The sequence below is a fragment of the Cucumis melo genome, chromosome 3, assembly GCF_025177605.1.
Source record: "Cucumis melo cultivar AY chromosome 3, USDA_Cmelo_AY_1.0, whole genome shotgun sequence".
NCBI classification, from domain to species: Eukaryota; Viridiplantae; Streptophyta; class Magnoliopsida; order Cucurbitales; family Cucurbitaceae; genus Cucumis; species Cucumis melo.
In genome coordinates this window covers 15585846-15602542 of record NC_066859.1, presented here as the reverse complement: position 1 = coordinate 15602542, position 16697 = coordinate 15585846, and the positions used below count along the sequence as shown (strand labels likewise).

The following is a 16697-nucleotide window of genomic DNA, read 5'->3' as shown; positions in this document are numbered from 1 at the left end:
TGTAATAAAAAAGTTACTCCAACTTCAGTTCCTACATGCCTTTCAATTTTCATACCCCTTTCCGATATTTGATGCTATCTTCGATTTTTTGAAGCGTTAGATTTAAAAGAATATATTGATGTGGTAAATTTATTTTACACCACATTTCCAATTGAGATACTTGTCGCGAATTAATCGAAAAAGTTTTAGAGCAAAAAGCGCTTACAAGGCCAGAGTTTTGAAAGCCCTAAAGAATATGAGGTATCAAGAAATGAGCAATGAAGAGGTTTGACACGACTGGGCACGGTGGTGGTGACGGTGAGCACAATGTAAACTGTAGGTCTGAACGACACGGTACGGGCATGGATGACGACAGGGCACGGGGTGGTGGTGGTAGTGGCAGCTGTGGGTTTGAGAAAAGAGTAAAGATGAGAAAAGTGATGAGATTGAGATCGAGAAGAAAGGGAAGATGAAATTGAAAAAAGAGAGGGAAGAAAGTGATGAGATTGAGAAGAGAATGAAAGAAAAATTGTGTGTGGGTTTGAAAAAGAGTAAAGTAAGAGAGAGAGCTTGAATTTTTTACAAAATTTAAAAAAATAAAAAAGGAACTTTAATGTCACTTCTAAAACACCAGGATGTTTAATATTGATTTTAAACCCATATTCTTAAACCGACATTAAAGAATGTCGGTTTAAAACCGACATTAAACATCCACCTTTTGAAAATCGACAATAAAGCACATTTTTCATTTTTTCTACTCGACAGTAAAGCCCAGATTTATTCTAGAGAGTACTCAATAATTTTGTAAGTCTGTATCTGCTCTCTTCACAATTTCGTGGTCTCGTTCCTCAACAGCCTTCATTACGAGATTAATTTTCCTCTCCATATATGCCATGGCAACATCGAATGTTACATCAACCATCATGACATACATCACGTTAAGATGTGCTTCTCTCTTTGACTTTATAGAGGCATAATTATAGTTATCATACAAGAGATTTTCCTTGATGACAATCCTAGCTTTAGAAGACGCCATCAATTTGCTTAAGGATGCTCTGTGCGATGACATAACCTTTATTCTACTCCTGGATGATCCCCTTTGAATGACTGCAGATGAAGGGTACCGTGTAACCGTTGCTTGCAATAGAAGATTTGGATGCAGCTTTCTTTGGTGTCAGTGGTTATCTTATAGATTTGGATGACAAGAGAGAGATGAGAGGTAAAGAGGTCCCATTGGGTGTGCCAATTTATTCACACAAGATTTTCAGAGAAATTTGCTTGGTGGAGTTAAACTTGTGTTGATGTTGTATTTATATTCATTTCATGCGATATGATTCGATTTCTAGTATTTGATCCTCTGATTCTCACTCTGTTGGATGCCTACGCTTGATTTGAGAAAGTAGAGCATGTACGTGATGTTGTTGAAGTTGGAGTCTTGGAACAAAACTTTGGAGTCTTGGAACAAAACTTGGATCTTCAAAGGAACTTCAATATTCTCGAGGGTGGTTGGCTTCAGGAGTTATAGAGTCCTTTGGCTCTTGAAAAAATTCTCTTTATATCACTTTCTGAGATAAAAAAGTTTTGTCCCTCACAAATGAGAAGAGAACTCATTTCTATTTATAGAGTTCCCTAGTGGGCTTTATGGGCTTAGGCCTAGTTGGTCCATAAACCAAATCCATAGACTCAACCACATAGAGATTTGGGTCATAAAATCTTTGATAGAAATGAAGCTTATTTTTTTGCCTCAATTGAACTTTAACCCAAATAAATAATATTTAATTTGATAAAAAATAATTAACTTAATCCAAAGGTCATAATAAAAAAAGCTATCTCATCAAAATTTGTCAATTTTAATTTAGGACACATATCAACTTTTAATTGGTCACAAATTCAATTATTTGTAACTTTTCGTCATTAATTTAGTAAAGGGATATTTTAAAAAATATAACAAAGTGACAAAATATTTATACCGTATAGAATAATTCTGAAAACGGTAAAAGTCCACAGGCCCACCGTAGAAAATACAAAAAATGTCTTGTAAACCACATTGTCAACAACACACGTGTAATATATTTTGTACACGATCATTTAGATTTGGCTATTGTTTGGTACACGATCGTTTAGATTTGGCTACAATTTATTTTTTTTAATTCTATCGTTTAATTTTGTTATTAATTTGCTTACGTTTAAATTTGGTTACACGATCATTTAGATTTGGACCTAAATCTAAACTTATTTTTTTCAAATTTGGTACATAATCTTTAGATTTGACTCAAAATTTGGTACACGATCGTTTAAATTTGGCTAAACGATTTTTTTTTAATTCTTTTGGTACACGATCGTTCAGATTTGTCTGCACGATAATTTATTTTTTTTACACGATCATTTACTTTTTTTTATACGATCGTTTACATTTGTCTACTCCAATCTAAATGATATTTTTCAAGTTTCTTTTATAGACGATCTTTTAAATTTTGCTATTTTTTGTACACGGTCGTTTAGATTTGATTGCTCAAATTTAAACGACGTAAAAAAGAAGAGGAAAAAAAAAGACATGGAAAGAAATAGCAGCGAAAAAAAGAAGAAAGAGAAAGACGATGAAAGAAATCACAGCGATGAGGAAAAGAAAGACGAAAGGGAAAATTTGAAGTATTTAAAAAATGACTAACTTCATTGCCTTTGTTATACGGGCCGTAAATAGTTTGATATTTTGTTACATTTATGAAAATTACATTTACTAAATGATGTAGTAATTTGTGATTAATCCAAAATTTCTTATTCAACAATATTTATTCTTAATTTCGAATATATCTCTCATTTGATTTTTACTTTTGTTATTTATTTAAAAAGTTTTTAACTCGGTAAAATCATCAAGTACTTATAGAATTCTATAATAACGTTGATTCTTTCAGATTCTTTAACTTCATAATCAGATTGGGCTGAATATCATTATCATTGATTTATTAGTCTTTTAAGTAGGTTTTAAATTCATAATAACAAAAGTTTTGGTTTCAAATTTTGTAGCTTATTGAATCTGGACAGTCTTTTTTCAAAAGATAAAAAATAAATGTTCATATTATTTTAATATATATTTGTTAATATTTTCAAATTTCATTAAGAAAAGAAAACCATTGAAATACAATTCAACTTTATCTTCCCTATAAATAGCCTCATGCATTGTTCATGGATCTATAAAGAAGTTTCTAACCAAAGAATGATTCTTTTTTCTTTTACCTCAATACCTCGGATTCAAGGTAAATCTTAATTTTTTAATTTCGACTTTTGCTTTTGTTTTTTCTTTACACTTTATTTTGCAAAACTGCCTTCTGAATTTTTTTAGATCACAAGTTAGATTTATATTGTTTATTTAAATTTTATTTTAAACAATTCTTAGTGTCTTGACAACATATTGTTGCAAAATTTCATGTATATTAGACAATATGCTAATTGGTGATTTGGAAGTTATTAAAAAGGGAAAATTGCACAAACCACCTCTAAACCTAATTAACTAAGAGTGTAAGGAAGGGTAAAATTATCACATATGAAAGAATTAGATGTTAAAACACTAACAACCAGAGAAAACATCAATTCCAAACAAGCAATTTTATGATTAATCCATCCATTACTCATTAGCTTTAATCCCATTTAACTTCTTTGGAATTTCTCAGTGAATTCAACATTTATTTGAAAAAGGGAGGGAGAAAGGAAGGAAATTAGTGTTTTATTTCAACTCGTTTCCCCATTTCTTTCTTTGGTTCTCGTTCATCCAGATTGGTTCAAGCTGGAATTTGATTGTTATATTTGGGTTCGTCAGTTTAGGTTTTCAAGTACATTACTTCGCCTTGTGCTGATTTTTTTGGGTACAAGTGTCTATGTACATGAGAAAAGAAGCCGACCACGGACGAAGAAGAAGCAGACTCCCCATTCATTTGATTCAATCCCAAACCCAATTCCAAACTTGTCAATTTCTCCAGAAAAATGAAGAAAGGTTAATATTTTTCTTCTTACAACAATTTTTTCCTTTCCCTCTCTAATGTGTGAGTTGCCCACACTAGAAGAAATCTAGTCTTTAATGTCGGGTGAAAAAAGTGAAAAATGGGCTTTAATGTCGTTTTTCAAAAGGCGGATGTTTAATGTCGGTTTTAAACCGACATTAAAGATAGAGCTTTAATGTCGGTTTAAAACCGACATTAAACACCCTGCTTTTTTTGAACTGACATTAAAGCCCATTTTTATTTTATTTTTATTTTTTAAATTTGTAAAAATTCAACTTTCTCTCTCTTACTTTACTCTTTTCTCAAACCCTCCTACACACTATTTTTCATCTTTCTCAAATTTCTTTCACCCTTCTCAATCATCTTTCTCAAATTTCTTTCACCTTTCTCAATCTCATCACTTTCTTCCCTCTCTTCTTCGACAGCTGCCGCCACCACCACCAGCATACATCAGATTCTTCCATCCCTTTTTGAATATGTAATGTGTTTGTTTGTGTTTCTTTTGCTTTGGATCTATTTGTAGTCCGCATCCCTAACCTCTTTTTAATGGGAAAATTGAAGTGCTCACAAACCAAGAGATTTGGGACCGATCTTGCACAAAAACCCGTCGGAACATCGCTACCTTGTCGGAACATCGCTACCTTGTCGTAAGATCAACCCCAACGCACCGTAAGCCTTCCTCGTGGCCTGCTCCACGACCAAGAGAAAGAAGCCTAACTTTTCATTCCTCCTCAAAGGTCATGTTCATGGGCGTGTCCTAGAAAAACCTTCTTCTGCTTCATTTTTTATCGGTATTTTCTTTTCATTTCCTTCGTTTGGAACTAACTTGAATCATCGAACACACTTTGTGCAAAGTAACTGGAGCTGTTTCACTAGGATTCTTCAAGGCTTAAATGTTTATTAATCAGGTGGAATACTGCTTTGCGGTCCTCCTGGAGTGGGGAAAACTTTACTAGCAAAAGCAGTTGATAACTTTTGGGCTATTAAACTTAGCATGCTTGTTTCTATCATTCTGTTATTTTCACAACACAGACTCTTGTGCACATTCGAAGATGGTGTTGGAGTAGCATTATTTTATGCCTTTGGTTTGGCACGTGTTATGTGGGGCGGAGAGTAATTTGATTGTGCATCTTGGTAGTTGCTTTAGTACCGCCATTTAGTATGAGAAGCCTAAAATCATTCCACTGATGAATTTTATAGAAAATTTAGAATTTTTAAGGAGGAAATTATTTTAAATGATTAAATTTCTGAAAAATATTTATAAATATATTAAAATATCACAATCTATTTATAAATATAATAGACCTAGATGGACATAGATAGACCTATATGTGTGTATTTAGATACATATAGTAGTCTATCTGGATCTATCACGGATAGATTGTGATATTTCGTAAATATTTTGGTTCACTTTGCTATATTTGAAAATAACCATTTTTATGGTTGTTTTTGCCTTATTGGCAAATAAAAATTTTAGAATTGCCAAGCATGTTGGTCGTACTACCTTCCTTGAGGTTTATTTTGGAGGCAATTTAGGGTAAAAAAATCATGAATGGGAGCTAGCTACCCATAACATCAGCCAATAGGTCGTTACAAGCTTTCTAGACGCCAGTAATTGGAAGAAAAAAAATCTAAATCTTGAGCCTATTATTTGATCCAGAGCATTTTTTTTAATTAATTAAAAAGAAAAAAAGAGGAACAAAAATACTCCCCACCTGTGAATTTACGTAAGAAAGCCAACAATGATTTTTAAACCACTATCAAACATTTTGCTAGATTCACTCTTACGTAGTACTGTTACATCGTTCATCTCAATTTATTTTGAAAGTTCTCACATCTTTATTTTTATTTAAGCATGAAACTTGGCAAGAAAGGTATTGGAAAAGACGATGAACTTGTAGAATGGTGAACTCTCCTTGTTTGTTCTTGCTTGAAATTACGGTTTGTATGGTGCATCTTCTGTGCGCACATATAAGATTTATATTTTGTGTTCATAAATCATTCAGGTTCGGCTTATCAAGGAGTTATATGGAAACCAAATCAGGGAGTTGTATCATAGCCTTCCATTCCATATGATTGAGTTTGTGGTCGATGATTCTGACTGGTTAGTTCACTGAAACTCACTTGTAGATATATTGTTTAATTCTCAGCTATACACCTTAAACCGTTTTCCTATGAACGTTGATAGAGATTATGAAAATGGAATTCTGACTACATTTAGTTGGAAGAAACCTTTGAATTCTTAGTCAAATTCCACAAATATAAACCCAGTTTTAGTTACAAAATTTGTCATAGATTTTGAAAATGTTGTTAAAACTGAAATTTTGAGATATTGATCTCTGCATTATATTTCTCCGTCCTGTTTTTCTAAAATCAATTAACCATCTTTTCAGACAACTTTTATCGAATTTAACTTTAAACATGACTTTTTTCCAGCACGGTGACTGTCAGTCTAAGATATGCTGATCTCATCTACGTGCTGCCAACGAAAATCAGCGTGCTTGCATGGCCAATGCCTCAGAGATTGTGTTTCTCACCGTTGATATTCACTTCTTTTTTTCTTTTAATGCTTCTCCCATATCAGCTTATGCAGAGATTGTGTTGAATTTACCCCAAGCTATACAACAGTTGTTTCCGCCGAAACCACACTCCTAGTAGCATTTCAACAACTCGTGCAGCTATGCGAATTTGTACAAAGTTATAGCAGAGGTATGATCGTAGATTAGTGGCTATTATGTTGTGATGTGACTAACTAGGATTTTATCAGTAGAAGCCAACTCAGGTCTACAAGATTTTTCATGAAGTTGGAAAAGTAAGAACATGAAAAATCATAGTTTGAAGTAGGTTCATTTATAGGATAGTTAGTTCATAACTAAAGGATCTTTTCTCGTTAACATGGCAGATGTATAGATCAAAGAATATATCAAGGTTGGCATTATTATATGCAGTTGTTTTACTTTTAAATAGCCTTTATACCTGTGAGTGGAGTGTTTTCAAAATCTAAGAAAACCGTTTTTAAAATTTTGGAGAGGGCACCGAGTATTTCTATTTAGGTTTCTTTATTTGGTTGAGAGTATTTTTGTAGTATTCTCTCTTAAATTTGGAAGATGTGATAAAGCTTTTGTATTAGTACCTTACACCATTTGATGTATAAATAAAATTATTGGACTCATATTTGGGCATAACCACAGCATGATAAATAAAATGAATATAATATATATATATTGGTGCATTCGATTAACCGACTTGGTTGAGAGAGATAATTCTAATATGATATCCCTGTTCTAACTATTATCAGGTTTCATATTTCCGTTTCCTATTTTTATAAATATCAATCTTGTCTTCTAATTTTCCCAATTCATGTGGTAGAATTTTAAAATGTGCTGTCGGTTTCTCATTTTCTTCAATATTATGTTATTTCCTCTACAATTAAAATTGATTATTCCAGCCTTGGAGACAAGCAAACAACAATTTTTCCAGCCTTGGAGAGTTTGTGAACAAAGTGTGATCATAGTGGCCTTGACTATATCCTTGGGACTTGACAAAGGTGGTAAACCTATCGAACCAAGAACTTTCTTTTCATTTCCTTATGGATTCTATTACACATTCTAAATGTCTGATATTTTTGTTGCTGTTGCACATTACTGCAACTACTTACCTTTGTGAGAAATATTCCAATTGCTCTTCATTCTTTATTTACATAGTCTTTATTTCAATAATACACATTTGGAAGATGGATTTAGTAATGAAAAATAATGGACTCTAGTATTCTCATTATTATTCTGTTGGGTAATTCCATTAATTTCTACTTTCTTTCTGCTCTGATTTGAGATTTTCTATGTGGGGTTTCTTTATTTTAATGAATGGAGAGTGCATTGGGGCGTAACCCCACCTTCGAACCCAAAGCCCATCTGCTCATTCATAATAGCCATCTCTTTTGGATTTCTCATTTCTTAGTTTTTAGTTTCTTGAATATTTTTGTTTAATGGGGTTGTTTGAAAATTCTGTAACTTTTGATATCTGATTTTGTGTCAGATAATGGGGAAATAGATAGGGAGAAGAAGAAGAAGGTGAACCTTTTAGCTTTGTCAACTTAGAGGAGACAATTGTTTAATACCCATTAGATATCTTTGGGAATGTCAGGGAAAGGTCCATAGCTTTATGCTAGGCCTGAAACTTTCCCAGTGAGAGGAATTTATTGCAATGGCTTAAAATGGGAGGCTCTTCTCATCACCTTTCCCAGTGAGAGGAATTTATTGCAATGTCTCAAGTTTTCAACTTCCAATTTGCATGTTGGTGATTTTGAAGGGGGTGGGGTTATTTTCTTGATGAAGTTTCTGTTGTTTTGTGCCTTTTATGAACCTTTGCATGCAGTGCAATCGTTCCAGTCTTCTATTGCTGTTTTGTTTCCTTGAGATTTTATACAACACAGTTACAATGCTTGTATGATAAAAGGAATTTTGGAAAAGATCTTCTTGCTGACTGGAGGAGAAGAATCAAGGGAGAGGGCTTTCTGTTTTTCCGAGACAAAGCTATTCGTAACGGTCTCTCTCTCTGCCTTTCTCTAATATTTTCTTCCTAGTACGTTTCTCTTTCAGCTGCCTTTTATTTTTCCATAAAGTTTAATATTGGTAAGTTACAACAAACCCACCATATTTCTAATCCCAAAAGAATCTGGTACTGTATTGTCATTATCAGGTTTCAAGCTGGAGAGATTTTATGAAGGGTGGAAAGAAGGTAAGTTTATTATATTTTTGTTAAATAAGTTGGTTTCTATTTTTTACATTTTTGTTTTGTTTTTAACCCTTGAAAATTTTAATCATAAACACATTTCATTAAATACTCTCTAGCTTCTGAACTCTGGTTTTTCAGTTTTTTACCCTTGAATACTCTTTGGCAAGCTCAAAGCCTTTTGTCTGTTGGATGATATTTTAGTTACCGATAATGTGTATTTTGCTTGCAGGGTGGTCAGATTACGTAGAATGCGTGAAGTGAATCAAGAAGTTGTCCAAAAACAAGGCTTTTGTTAAATAAGATTACGTAGAATGTGTATTTTGTTAAATAAGATTTCATTTTGTGTATGCAAATGTAAAAGACAAATATTAAAGTTTCTAAATAATATTAATTTTATTGATTTGTTGGCCTGAGAAAAAATATTTATTTACACGGATCGGCTGTCAATTTATAAAAAATGGAAAATAATGCAGCAATTAAATAAAAATAAATTTGTAAAAATGGATCCAAAAACAAGGCTTTAATGTCGTTTTTAAACTGACATTATTGGGGATCTATAATGTCGGTTATAAACCGACATTGTTGGCCTCTTTAATGTCGGTTTTAAACCGACATCAAAGCCCAACTGACATTAAAAGGCTTCAATAACACTATGAAAGATGTCTGTTGAAAACCGACATTAAAGGCCTTTAATGTCGGTTTAAAAGCGACATTAAAGATGCCTTTAATGTCGCTTTTAAACCGACATTAAAGCCCAACCGACATTAAAGGCCTTTAATAACGCTCGCAAAGATGTCGGTCGCCAAGTGACATTAAAGGCCTTTAATGTCGGTTTTAAACCGACATTAAAGGCCAGATTTCTTGTAGTGCCAAATCCTAGTTTGAAAGGGATTATTGCAACACTTAACAAACTTTAAGAGGTTAATTGATCATATCAAGAATTGACTCAACCAATCTCATAGTTGGAGTACCTTTCATATCCATCCATACAATTTTTTGTTGAAAAATGTCAATGAAAGAAATATTAAGACATTGAAACTTATTATCATGCAAAACACTTTTACCATTAATGTTTTAAAATGTTTACATAATGCAAGAATTTTTCCTGATATTCATAGTTTTGAAATGTTTACATGCAAAAGTTTTCATTTATATAACATGTGAGTATTAGTATAGTTACTTATATATGTGTTATCTATATTTCTTTTTCATATGAGCTATTACCATCTTTTATTTCATTTTTCTTGTTGCACTAAAACTATTATATTAAGAAAAATGAGCTACAAATACTTGCACTCTTTTTAAATTTCAATAAATTTTTTTAGAATATTGCATTAGATGACAAAAAGATTTAAAAAAAAAACCGTTCATAGCACCTATTTTTTGCATATTATAAATATGAAAAATATTACAAGTAGTTAGGGCTATCCGCTTTTATATTTGCTACTTTTGCAATTTAAAACATGTAGTCACACGATCCTATCATAATAATTCTTTTTTGCTATTTTACAAATGATCCATAATTTTTTTCCATTTATCTGGTCAATCTTTTAATCTAATTTTCCTAATATAAAGGAATTCAAAGAGTGTAAAACTGAAAGTGCAAAGAGTTTAATTTCCATTCATTTTCTACTATATATAACTAACTATGGTTTTTACCTTCCAAGAAATGATTTTTTTTTTCTTTTGGAAACACATAGATCATTGACATCTCAAGTATGTAGAATAACCTTCAAGTAAGATGTTGAATCCTCCCACATTGTACAAAAAAAAAAAAAAAACGAAAAAAACAAAGGGAAAAGAATAATTTTTCAATTTGCTTGAATGAATAACAAAAAAAAATCTTAGTGTTGAAAATAAAAATAAATTTCATGACAAATGTATTTTATAATTTAAAACATTACTCTAGTGAAAATCTACTTATAATTTTGATAATTTATTAAAAATACTTGGAGCCTATTCGACAGTTTTGTCTTTTTAGTTTAAGAGAATAACAAAAAAAAAAAAAAAAAAAAAAAAAAAGAGAGAAATCCTAAAGTTTGGAGGTTGAGTTCTCATATTCATAATTGTTATACTAATCTGTAAGAAACTTATAGTAACATTATCACACATGCCATGAACGCCAACGTAACTTTTTCTATTTATTAAAAGTTTGGGAACCAAGAAGTAACTTTCTTTTAAAATGTTGATCTATAAATAATATTACCCTTGCATTATTGATATTTTTTTATATTTTCTTAATTATAAATTTCATTGAACATATACAGACAATATCGCTGGAAAATGATTAATAGATAATGTGATGGAAATGTGATACCAAATGAATATTTATATGTGTTTTTTTTTTCCATCTACCGATAATATTAAAAGAAACCAACAACTAGATATGAATAGACAGTTTTGTGGCAAGAGAAGAATGTTTAAATAGAGAATGTGACATAAATGAGAATTAAATCAAAACAATATTGGGAAATTGAGGAGTAGAGTACTAGAGCCCTATTTCTTTGAATTGATTGTCTCATTACCATCTCAATTTTTTCTTAAAAAGAACAAAAAGGACAAAGATAAATCACTCCTTTACATGTAATGCAAATATACAATAGAAGTTAATCCAAGCATATAATAAAGACAAAGATAAAGTTAAAGTTAAAGGAGGCCCTAATGTTAATACACATTATATAACCTCCCCTTTCAAACTCACTTTTGGAATAACACAAATCCCTTTAACCAAAAAAAAAAAAAACAAAGAAGGGAAAGCTGTTGAAAATGAAAGCAATTATTACAAGAGAGAGAGATGATTGTTCCACATGAAATTATGGCAATCATGGGGGCAGAAAAAACGAAAAGAAGGCTTCAATCAAAGTTGGAAAGAACAAAGAACAAAGGGACAGCCCATAAGAATCATTATTGAAGGAGAAAGAAAAATGAAATAAAATTGAAAATCGAAATGGGTAGAAAATAGAGAGACAGAGAGTTTTGATAGCCATCAAAATTAAATGGCATCAGTACCGCTACTTGTTGATGTGTCCCCTATGTCATGCATATGCATTTTTTTAATCTGAATAAACCCGTTTTACATCTTGCTCTTATAAACTGGTAAAAAGAAAACCGACCATTAGCCGAACGCCTACAATGGCCGAATCCTCCCCACAAACTTATTTTAAGACTTTGCATAAATTTAAAGGCCCATTTTGTTTTTCCAAGGGTATAATTGTAATTAGAGCAAGATATTTACCGTTTTAACACTTTTATTCATTTTATTTTAGTTTTTTCAATTCCCACCACGTTGCTTTCAAAATAATATAATCCAATTTCTGTGATCGTTCCAATTTGCAGAGACTGATCACATGCTTGGAAAACAGAAATAACAGACAGACACATAGAATCAATCTAAATCTGTACTACTTGAAGATGCAAATTTTTTATGAACATATGCCATTTACATTGGCTTCTCTTTTCATTTCTTTTTCTTTTTAGTTTTACCATTACAAAACAGAGAACCGAATCCAAAAAAACTCACAGTTACTTTGGAAATGTATGGCGGAGGGAGATTCAGAAGAGGGCTACTACTAATTCCAACTCCATTCCCATTGTTCCATCCAAAATTCTTCCTCATTGAATGCTTTTGAGAACACGTATTTGCAAAATATGAGTTTGAGAAAGACGTTGAAGAAGATGAGGATGAAGATGATCTTCTACTACTGGAAATGGAAGCCTGTTTCTGCAAATTCGGTCTTTGACAATCTTTCGAATTGGATTGCTGTTTCGGATTCAAAACCGAACCAGTTGAATTGCTTCTCGACAGAAAATGCAAGGATCGAATCAAACTTCTACTCTTTGAGCTTTCGCAATTGAGACTACTGCTTCGCTTGAACTGCCAGAAGGATTTGGATTGCTGTTTCTCCTCGCCATCGAAACTCGCGGATAGAAGCTCTTTAAGGCTCTTCTTCTCCGAGGAGACTGAGTTTCTGGAAGGATCGGGAGGAATCGGAGGAATTAGACGATGGGATTGATTAGGTTTACTAAGGACTTGTCTGTTTGGCTCGATGGATTTGGGGAGGATTTTGCCATTGGAGAAGAGTTCATCGGCGGAGGAAAGATCTTGGAGAAGGAGGTTACCAATGCAGAAATCGAAATCGGATTCGAGAAGACTCAAATCCAAACGATCACGATCGCGATCACAATTAGAAGAAGGTAACAAATCGGTTTGATTCAGATCATGTGAAAACGAGATTCTGGGACTGATTCCTACAGTGGAAATCTCAGAGCAAACATCGATCGCCATTAGCATTAGAGCTTTCCTGAAATTCAAATCAGCAACAAAATCAAAGGGAATTTGGGGAACAAAAGAATCAGAAGTTGCAGCTTTTTTCCGGCATTTTGAAGAGATTGTGGAATCGAATTCTGAAGAAGAACAAAACTCTGAGAATTACGAGGACAGAAAGTGAAGAAAGAGAAAGAGAGGTGTTGAAATTAAGCACCGAAAGCCTACAAAAAGAAGAATCCTAGCGAGAGCCAATTCAACTTAATTGTAATTAAATATTATTTATTTATTTTTTTTTTTTTTTTGGACAAAATCTCATGGATTTACTATACTAAAATTTAGTCAAAAATTACAAATACCAAAATGGAAATTATTTTTATTAATAGCCTAAGATTTGGTATTTTCATTCATAAAATAAAATACTAGGATTTGATTTCATTTGATATTTCCTTGTAATATTGGCATCCAAAAATAAAAATAACACTACAAGAAATTTGGCCTTTAATGTCACTTGGCGACCGACATCTTTGCGAGCGTTATTAAAGGGCTTTAATGTCGGTTGGGCTTCAATGTCGGTTTATAACCGACATTAAAGACATCTTTAATGTCGGTTATAAACCGACATTAAAGGCCTTCAATGTCGGTTATAAACCGACATCTTTGAAGGTGTTATTGAAGGCCTTTAATGTCGGTGGATAACCGACATTAAAGATGTCTTTAATTTTTTTTTTAACCGACATTAAAGCTGTCTTTAATGTCGTTTTTTCAAATTTATTTTTATTAAATCCTTGCATTATTGTCCATTTTGTATGACACCAAATAGTTAAAAATGAAATCTTTTACTTGTACATATACAAAATGAAATCTTAATAATGTGTACATTTATATACAACTTGGCTCCAAATACAAAGAAATTATGAAGCTTAATTATTTAAGATCCTTTTCATCTCATCAATTGAATCAGTCTGATCTTTGGTCACCTTGCTACAAGAAGCCTCTTTTTGGTTATCAACAACAGATGTCACAACAGTTGGGCTGGCTGACTTACATGGATGAACCTTCTCGGACTCACTAGTAGGAATAGAGTATTCACACTCTCCTGAGAATTCATCTCCCGAAACTGTTTCAGATTGTTTCTGCTCTTCAAAATATGAGCTTTCACTCGCCTTATCACACCATTGGAGCAAATAATTTAATGCATCATTGGATAGAAATGCAAGATTTATTGAGAGAAAGACACCCGGCCATCCAACACGAACTTTAACACAATATATAGCATATACAGTTGCCATCAAGACCACCAACCGTGCATGATTAAGAGAGAACAAATAACCTGCAAATAAGAAAGGATAACCAAAAACCCAAATCAACTGACAGAATTTCAAGATTCATATAGCAATCTGATTGAAGTGGAGTACAGATTCATCAAGAAAATTTACTCTTATGGGAAACGGATATTAAAGTGGGCATAAGGGTGAATAGTCGTGTGTAGAAGTATAAAAAGTTCATATAGATCTTCATTGCAACCACCACAAACAGTGTGCAGTAAATTTGGAAAATATTAGAAACATCTATCTTCTCTACTTGTCATTTCTAAATTTAAAATAATTATATTAGAGATAATATGCCCATAAACATCTTCCCTCCCAGTATTATGGACATTTTATTCGTACATGTAACTCCATACAAAAGGAGAAATTAATTGATACTCTTTGTAACACCTTCGTGACAATTCACAGATGGGATATCAATCTTGGAAGATGCACAGACGACATTTGTATGCAAAATAGCACTTGTTCAGTCAACATAACATCTAATATGGTGAAAATTTTGCCATACTTCCCCTTCCCCCACTATCTCCAATAGACTTATTTATGAAATACATGTGGAAGATGCTTTTATTTTTTCCTTTTTACCCCGCTGATTACAGAAAAAGTTATGGCATTGTGGAAAGCCATACCACAGATTGGAACATTGAACCTTCAATCACAAAAAAATAGAAGTAAACTATGGTTATCGGCTACTATGAAGACATACAAACCACAACCATGGAAAAGATCTAGTAGTCAACTCTATACCACAGTTTTAATTATTAATATGTGTCTGTGTAGGAAACCGAGAACGAGAATTGTGAAAAGAAACATGTATCATAGGGAGGGAAAATAAATGGAGTCTCAACCCTATCAACAAGAACAGACCCTAATCTAAATGAATTTATGAGACTAAACTGGTAATTACAAAGAGCCCAATTTATGGAAAGAAGTTTGTACCTCCAACTATAAACAACGTCCCTGTAATCCAAAAGTTAGCATACATCCACAAGACTAGAATAGCAAAGAGCCCCACAATAAAAAGTCCAGGAGTGTAACGAGATATTGAACAGCAACTCCTGCAGCTCCCTGAAACAGTGGACTAAGCTATAAATATAATGAAATGAAATTTCATTTTATTGACGTATTACACTATTAAACTAAAATAGAAGGAACCTTGTAAAGCAACTTAACAAATAATTCTATGAAAGTAACTTGAAAATATATTGACTATTGCCCATTTCCATGACATTGTAAATCTACTGGGATCGTAATTCAAAGAACAGGACTATACGCTAGAGAAGGGAACAGGAGAGAATTCTCGAGTCAAAGATGCACTTTTACAAACGGCTACCAATACCAAAGAGTCAGCTATTAACAGAACAATAAACCTAAAAGTACCTCTACAGTGATGTTTTCAACAAACTTACATCATGAAAATAAAATCTAAATCATTCATCGTAACCCTAACTCAACCACGAGTAGCAAAACAACGGCACCACCAAGGATTATATGGAAAAGTAAGGTAGTTGAATACTAGTATGAACCTTTGTGGATGGAATGTTAAACATCTCTAGCTTCTCAATTGTCAAATTTATAACAGTGAAGATCCAATGTAAAGTTTTAGCCACAAGTCAATCATTTAACCAATTATTGCCGTTGGGAACTTAACTTCATAAATCTCGTTATCATTTCAAGCAACATCCAGATCCTAATTCTGAAATAACCCAAAATAACATAAAAAAACTTTTTATCGGGTATCAGAGAGGAATATACCATACTAAGAAGAACGTAAACCAGGCAGGACATGGAGGTTAAACTAAGAAAGCAACTCCACATTATAAGAAGCAATGCAGCAGAGCCTAATCCAATAAGCGATCTGAAGCCTTTTATAATGCAGTCCCACCATTGAAGCACTGCTAAACGTAGTAAACTCCCCATCCAGGCACGGCCACGGCACACTGTTGGCCAATGTCTCTCAATAAACATCCCAACTTTGTCTCTGAAACTAAAAAACGCAGTTCGAGCACGCGAGTAAGTGTGTTTCTGCGACTGAAACCATTTCCATCCTTGCTTGAAAAGACCTATATCCTCCATGGCAGCTAAAAACCAAAGCCAAACCCTTTATTGAAATACCCTAGAAGAGAAGCTACTGCTATTGCTCATTAAAATCGAAACAGAAACTCAAAGGAAGGAAACCCAATGAAAATCGAAAATCAAAATCGAAGATGAAGAATGGAAAATGTAAAATACGAATTTACCTCTACAGAAAGTGGATGAGCATGCCTTTGGATTAATATGGGAAGGATTCAGAAAAAGAAAAGAAGATGAGAAAAACAATGAGAAATCTGTGATCTTCCTCAATCACTTTCTCTCTGCCAAACCAACGCCAAGGATGCCGATTGACTTTTGAAG

General features: G+C 32.9%; 1 protein-coding gene, 1 long non-coding RNA gene and 1 pseudogene across 2 annotated transcripts; 1 reads left to right on the top strand and 2 right to left on the bottom strand.

Annotated features, from left to right (window-relative positions):
• Positions 1-8316: 8316 nt before the first annotated feature.
• On the top strand, positions 8317-9108 carry LOC127148534 (uncharacterized). The gene is made up of 3 exons (XR_007819569.1): positions 8317-8555; positions 8673-8711; positions 8938-9108. It is a non-coding gene; the product is annotated as an uncharacterized LOC127148534 (long non-coding RNA).
• Positions 9109-12088: 2980 nt separating this feature from the next.
• Positions 12089-13213, bottom strand: LOC103488594 (uncharacterized). The gene has a single exon (XM_008447415.3). The coding sequence runs from the start codon at positions 12997-12999 to the stop codon at positions 12166-12168; it is 834 nt and encodes a 277-aa protein (XP_008445637.1). The 5' UTR covers positions 13000-13213; the 3' UTR covers positions 12089-12165.
• A 682-nt stretch (positions 13214-13895) lies between these two features.
• On the bottom strand, positions 13896-16439 carry LOC127148676 (uncharacterized; annotated as a pseudogene).
• Between the last annotated feature and the right edge of the window lie 258 nt (positions 16440-16697).

Excerpts from the sequence above, each read along its gene's own strand:
- LOC103488594 (XM_008447415.3), bottom strand. The coding sequence starts at position 12,999 with ATGCTAATGGCGATCGATGTTTGCTCTGAGATTTCCACTGTAGGAATC.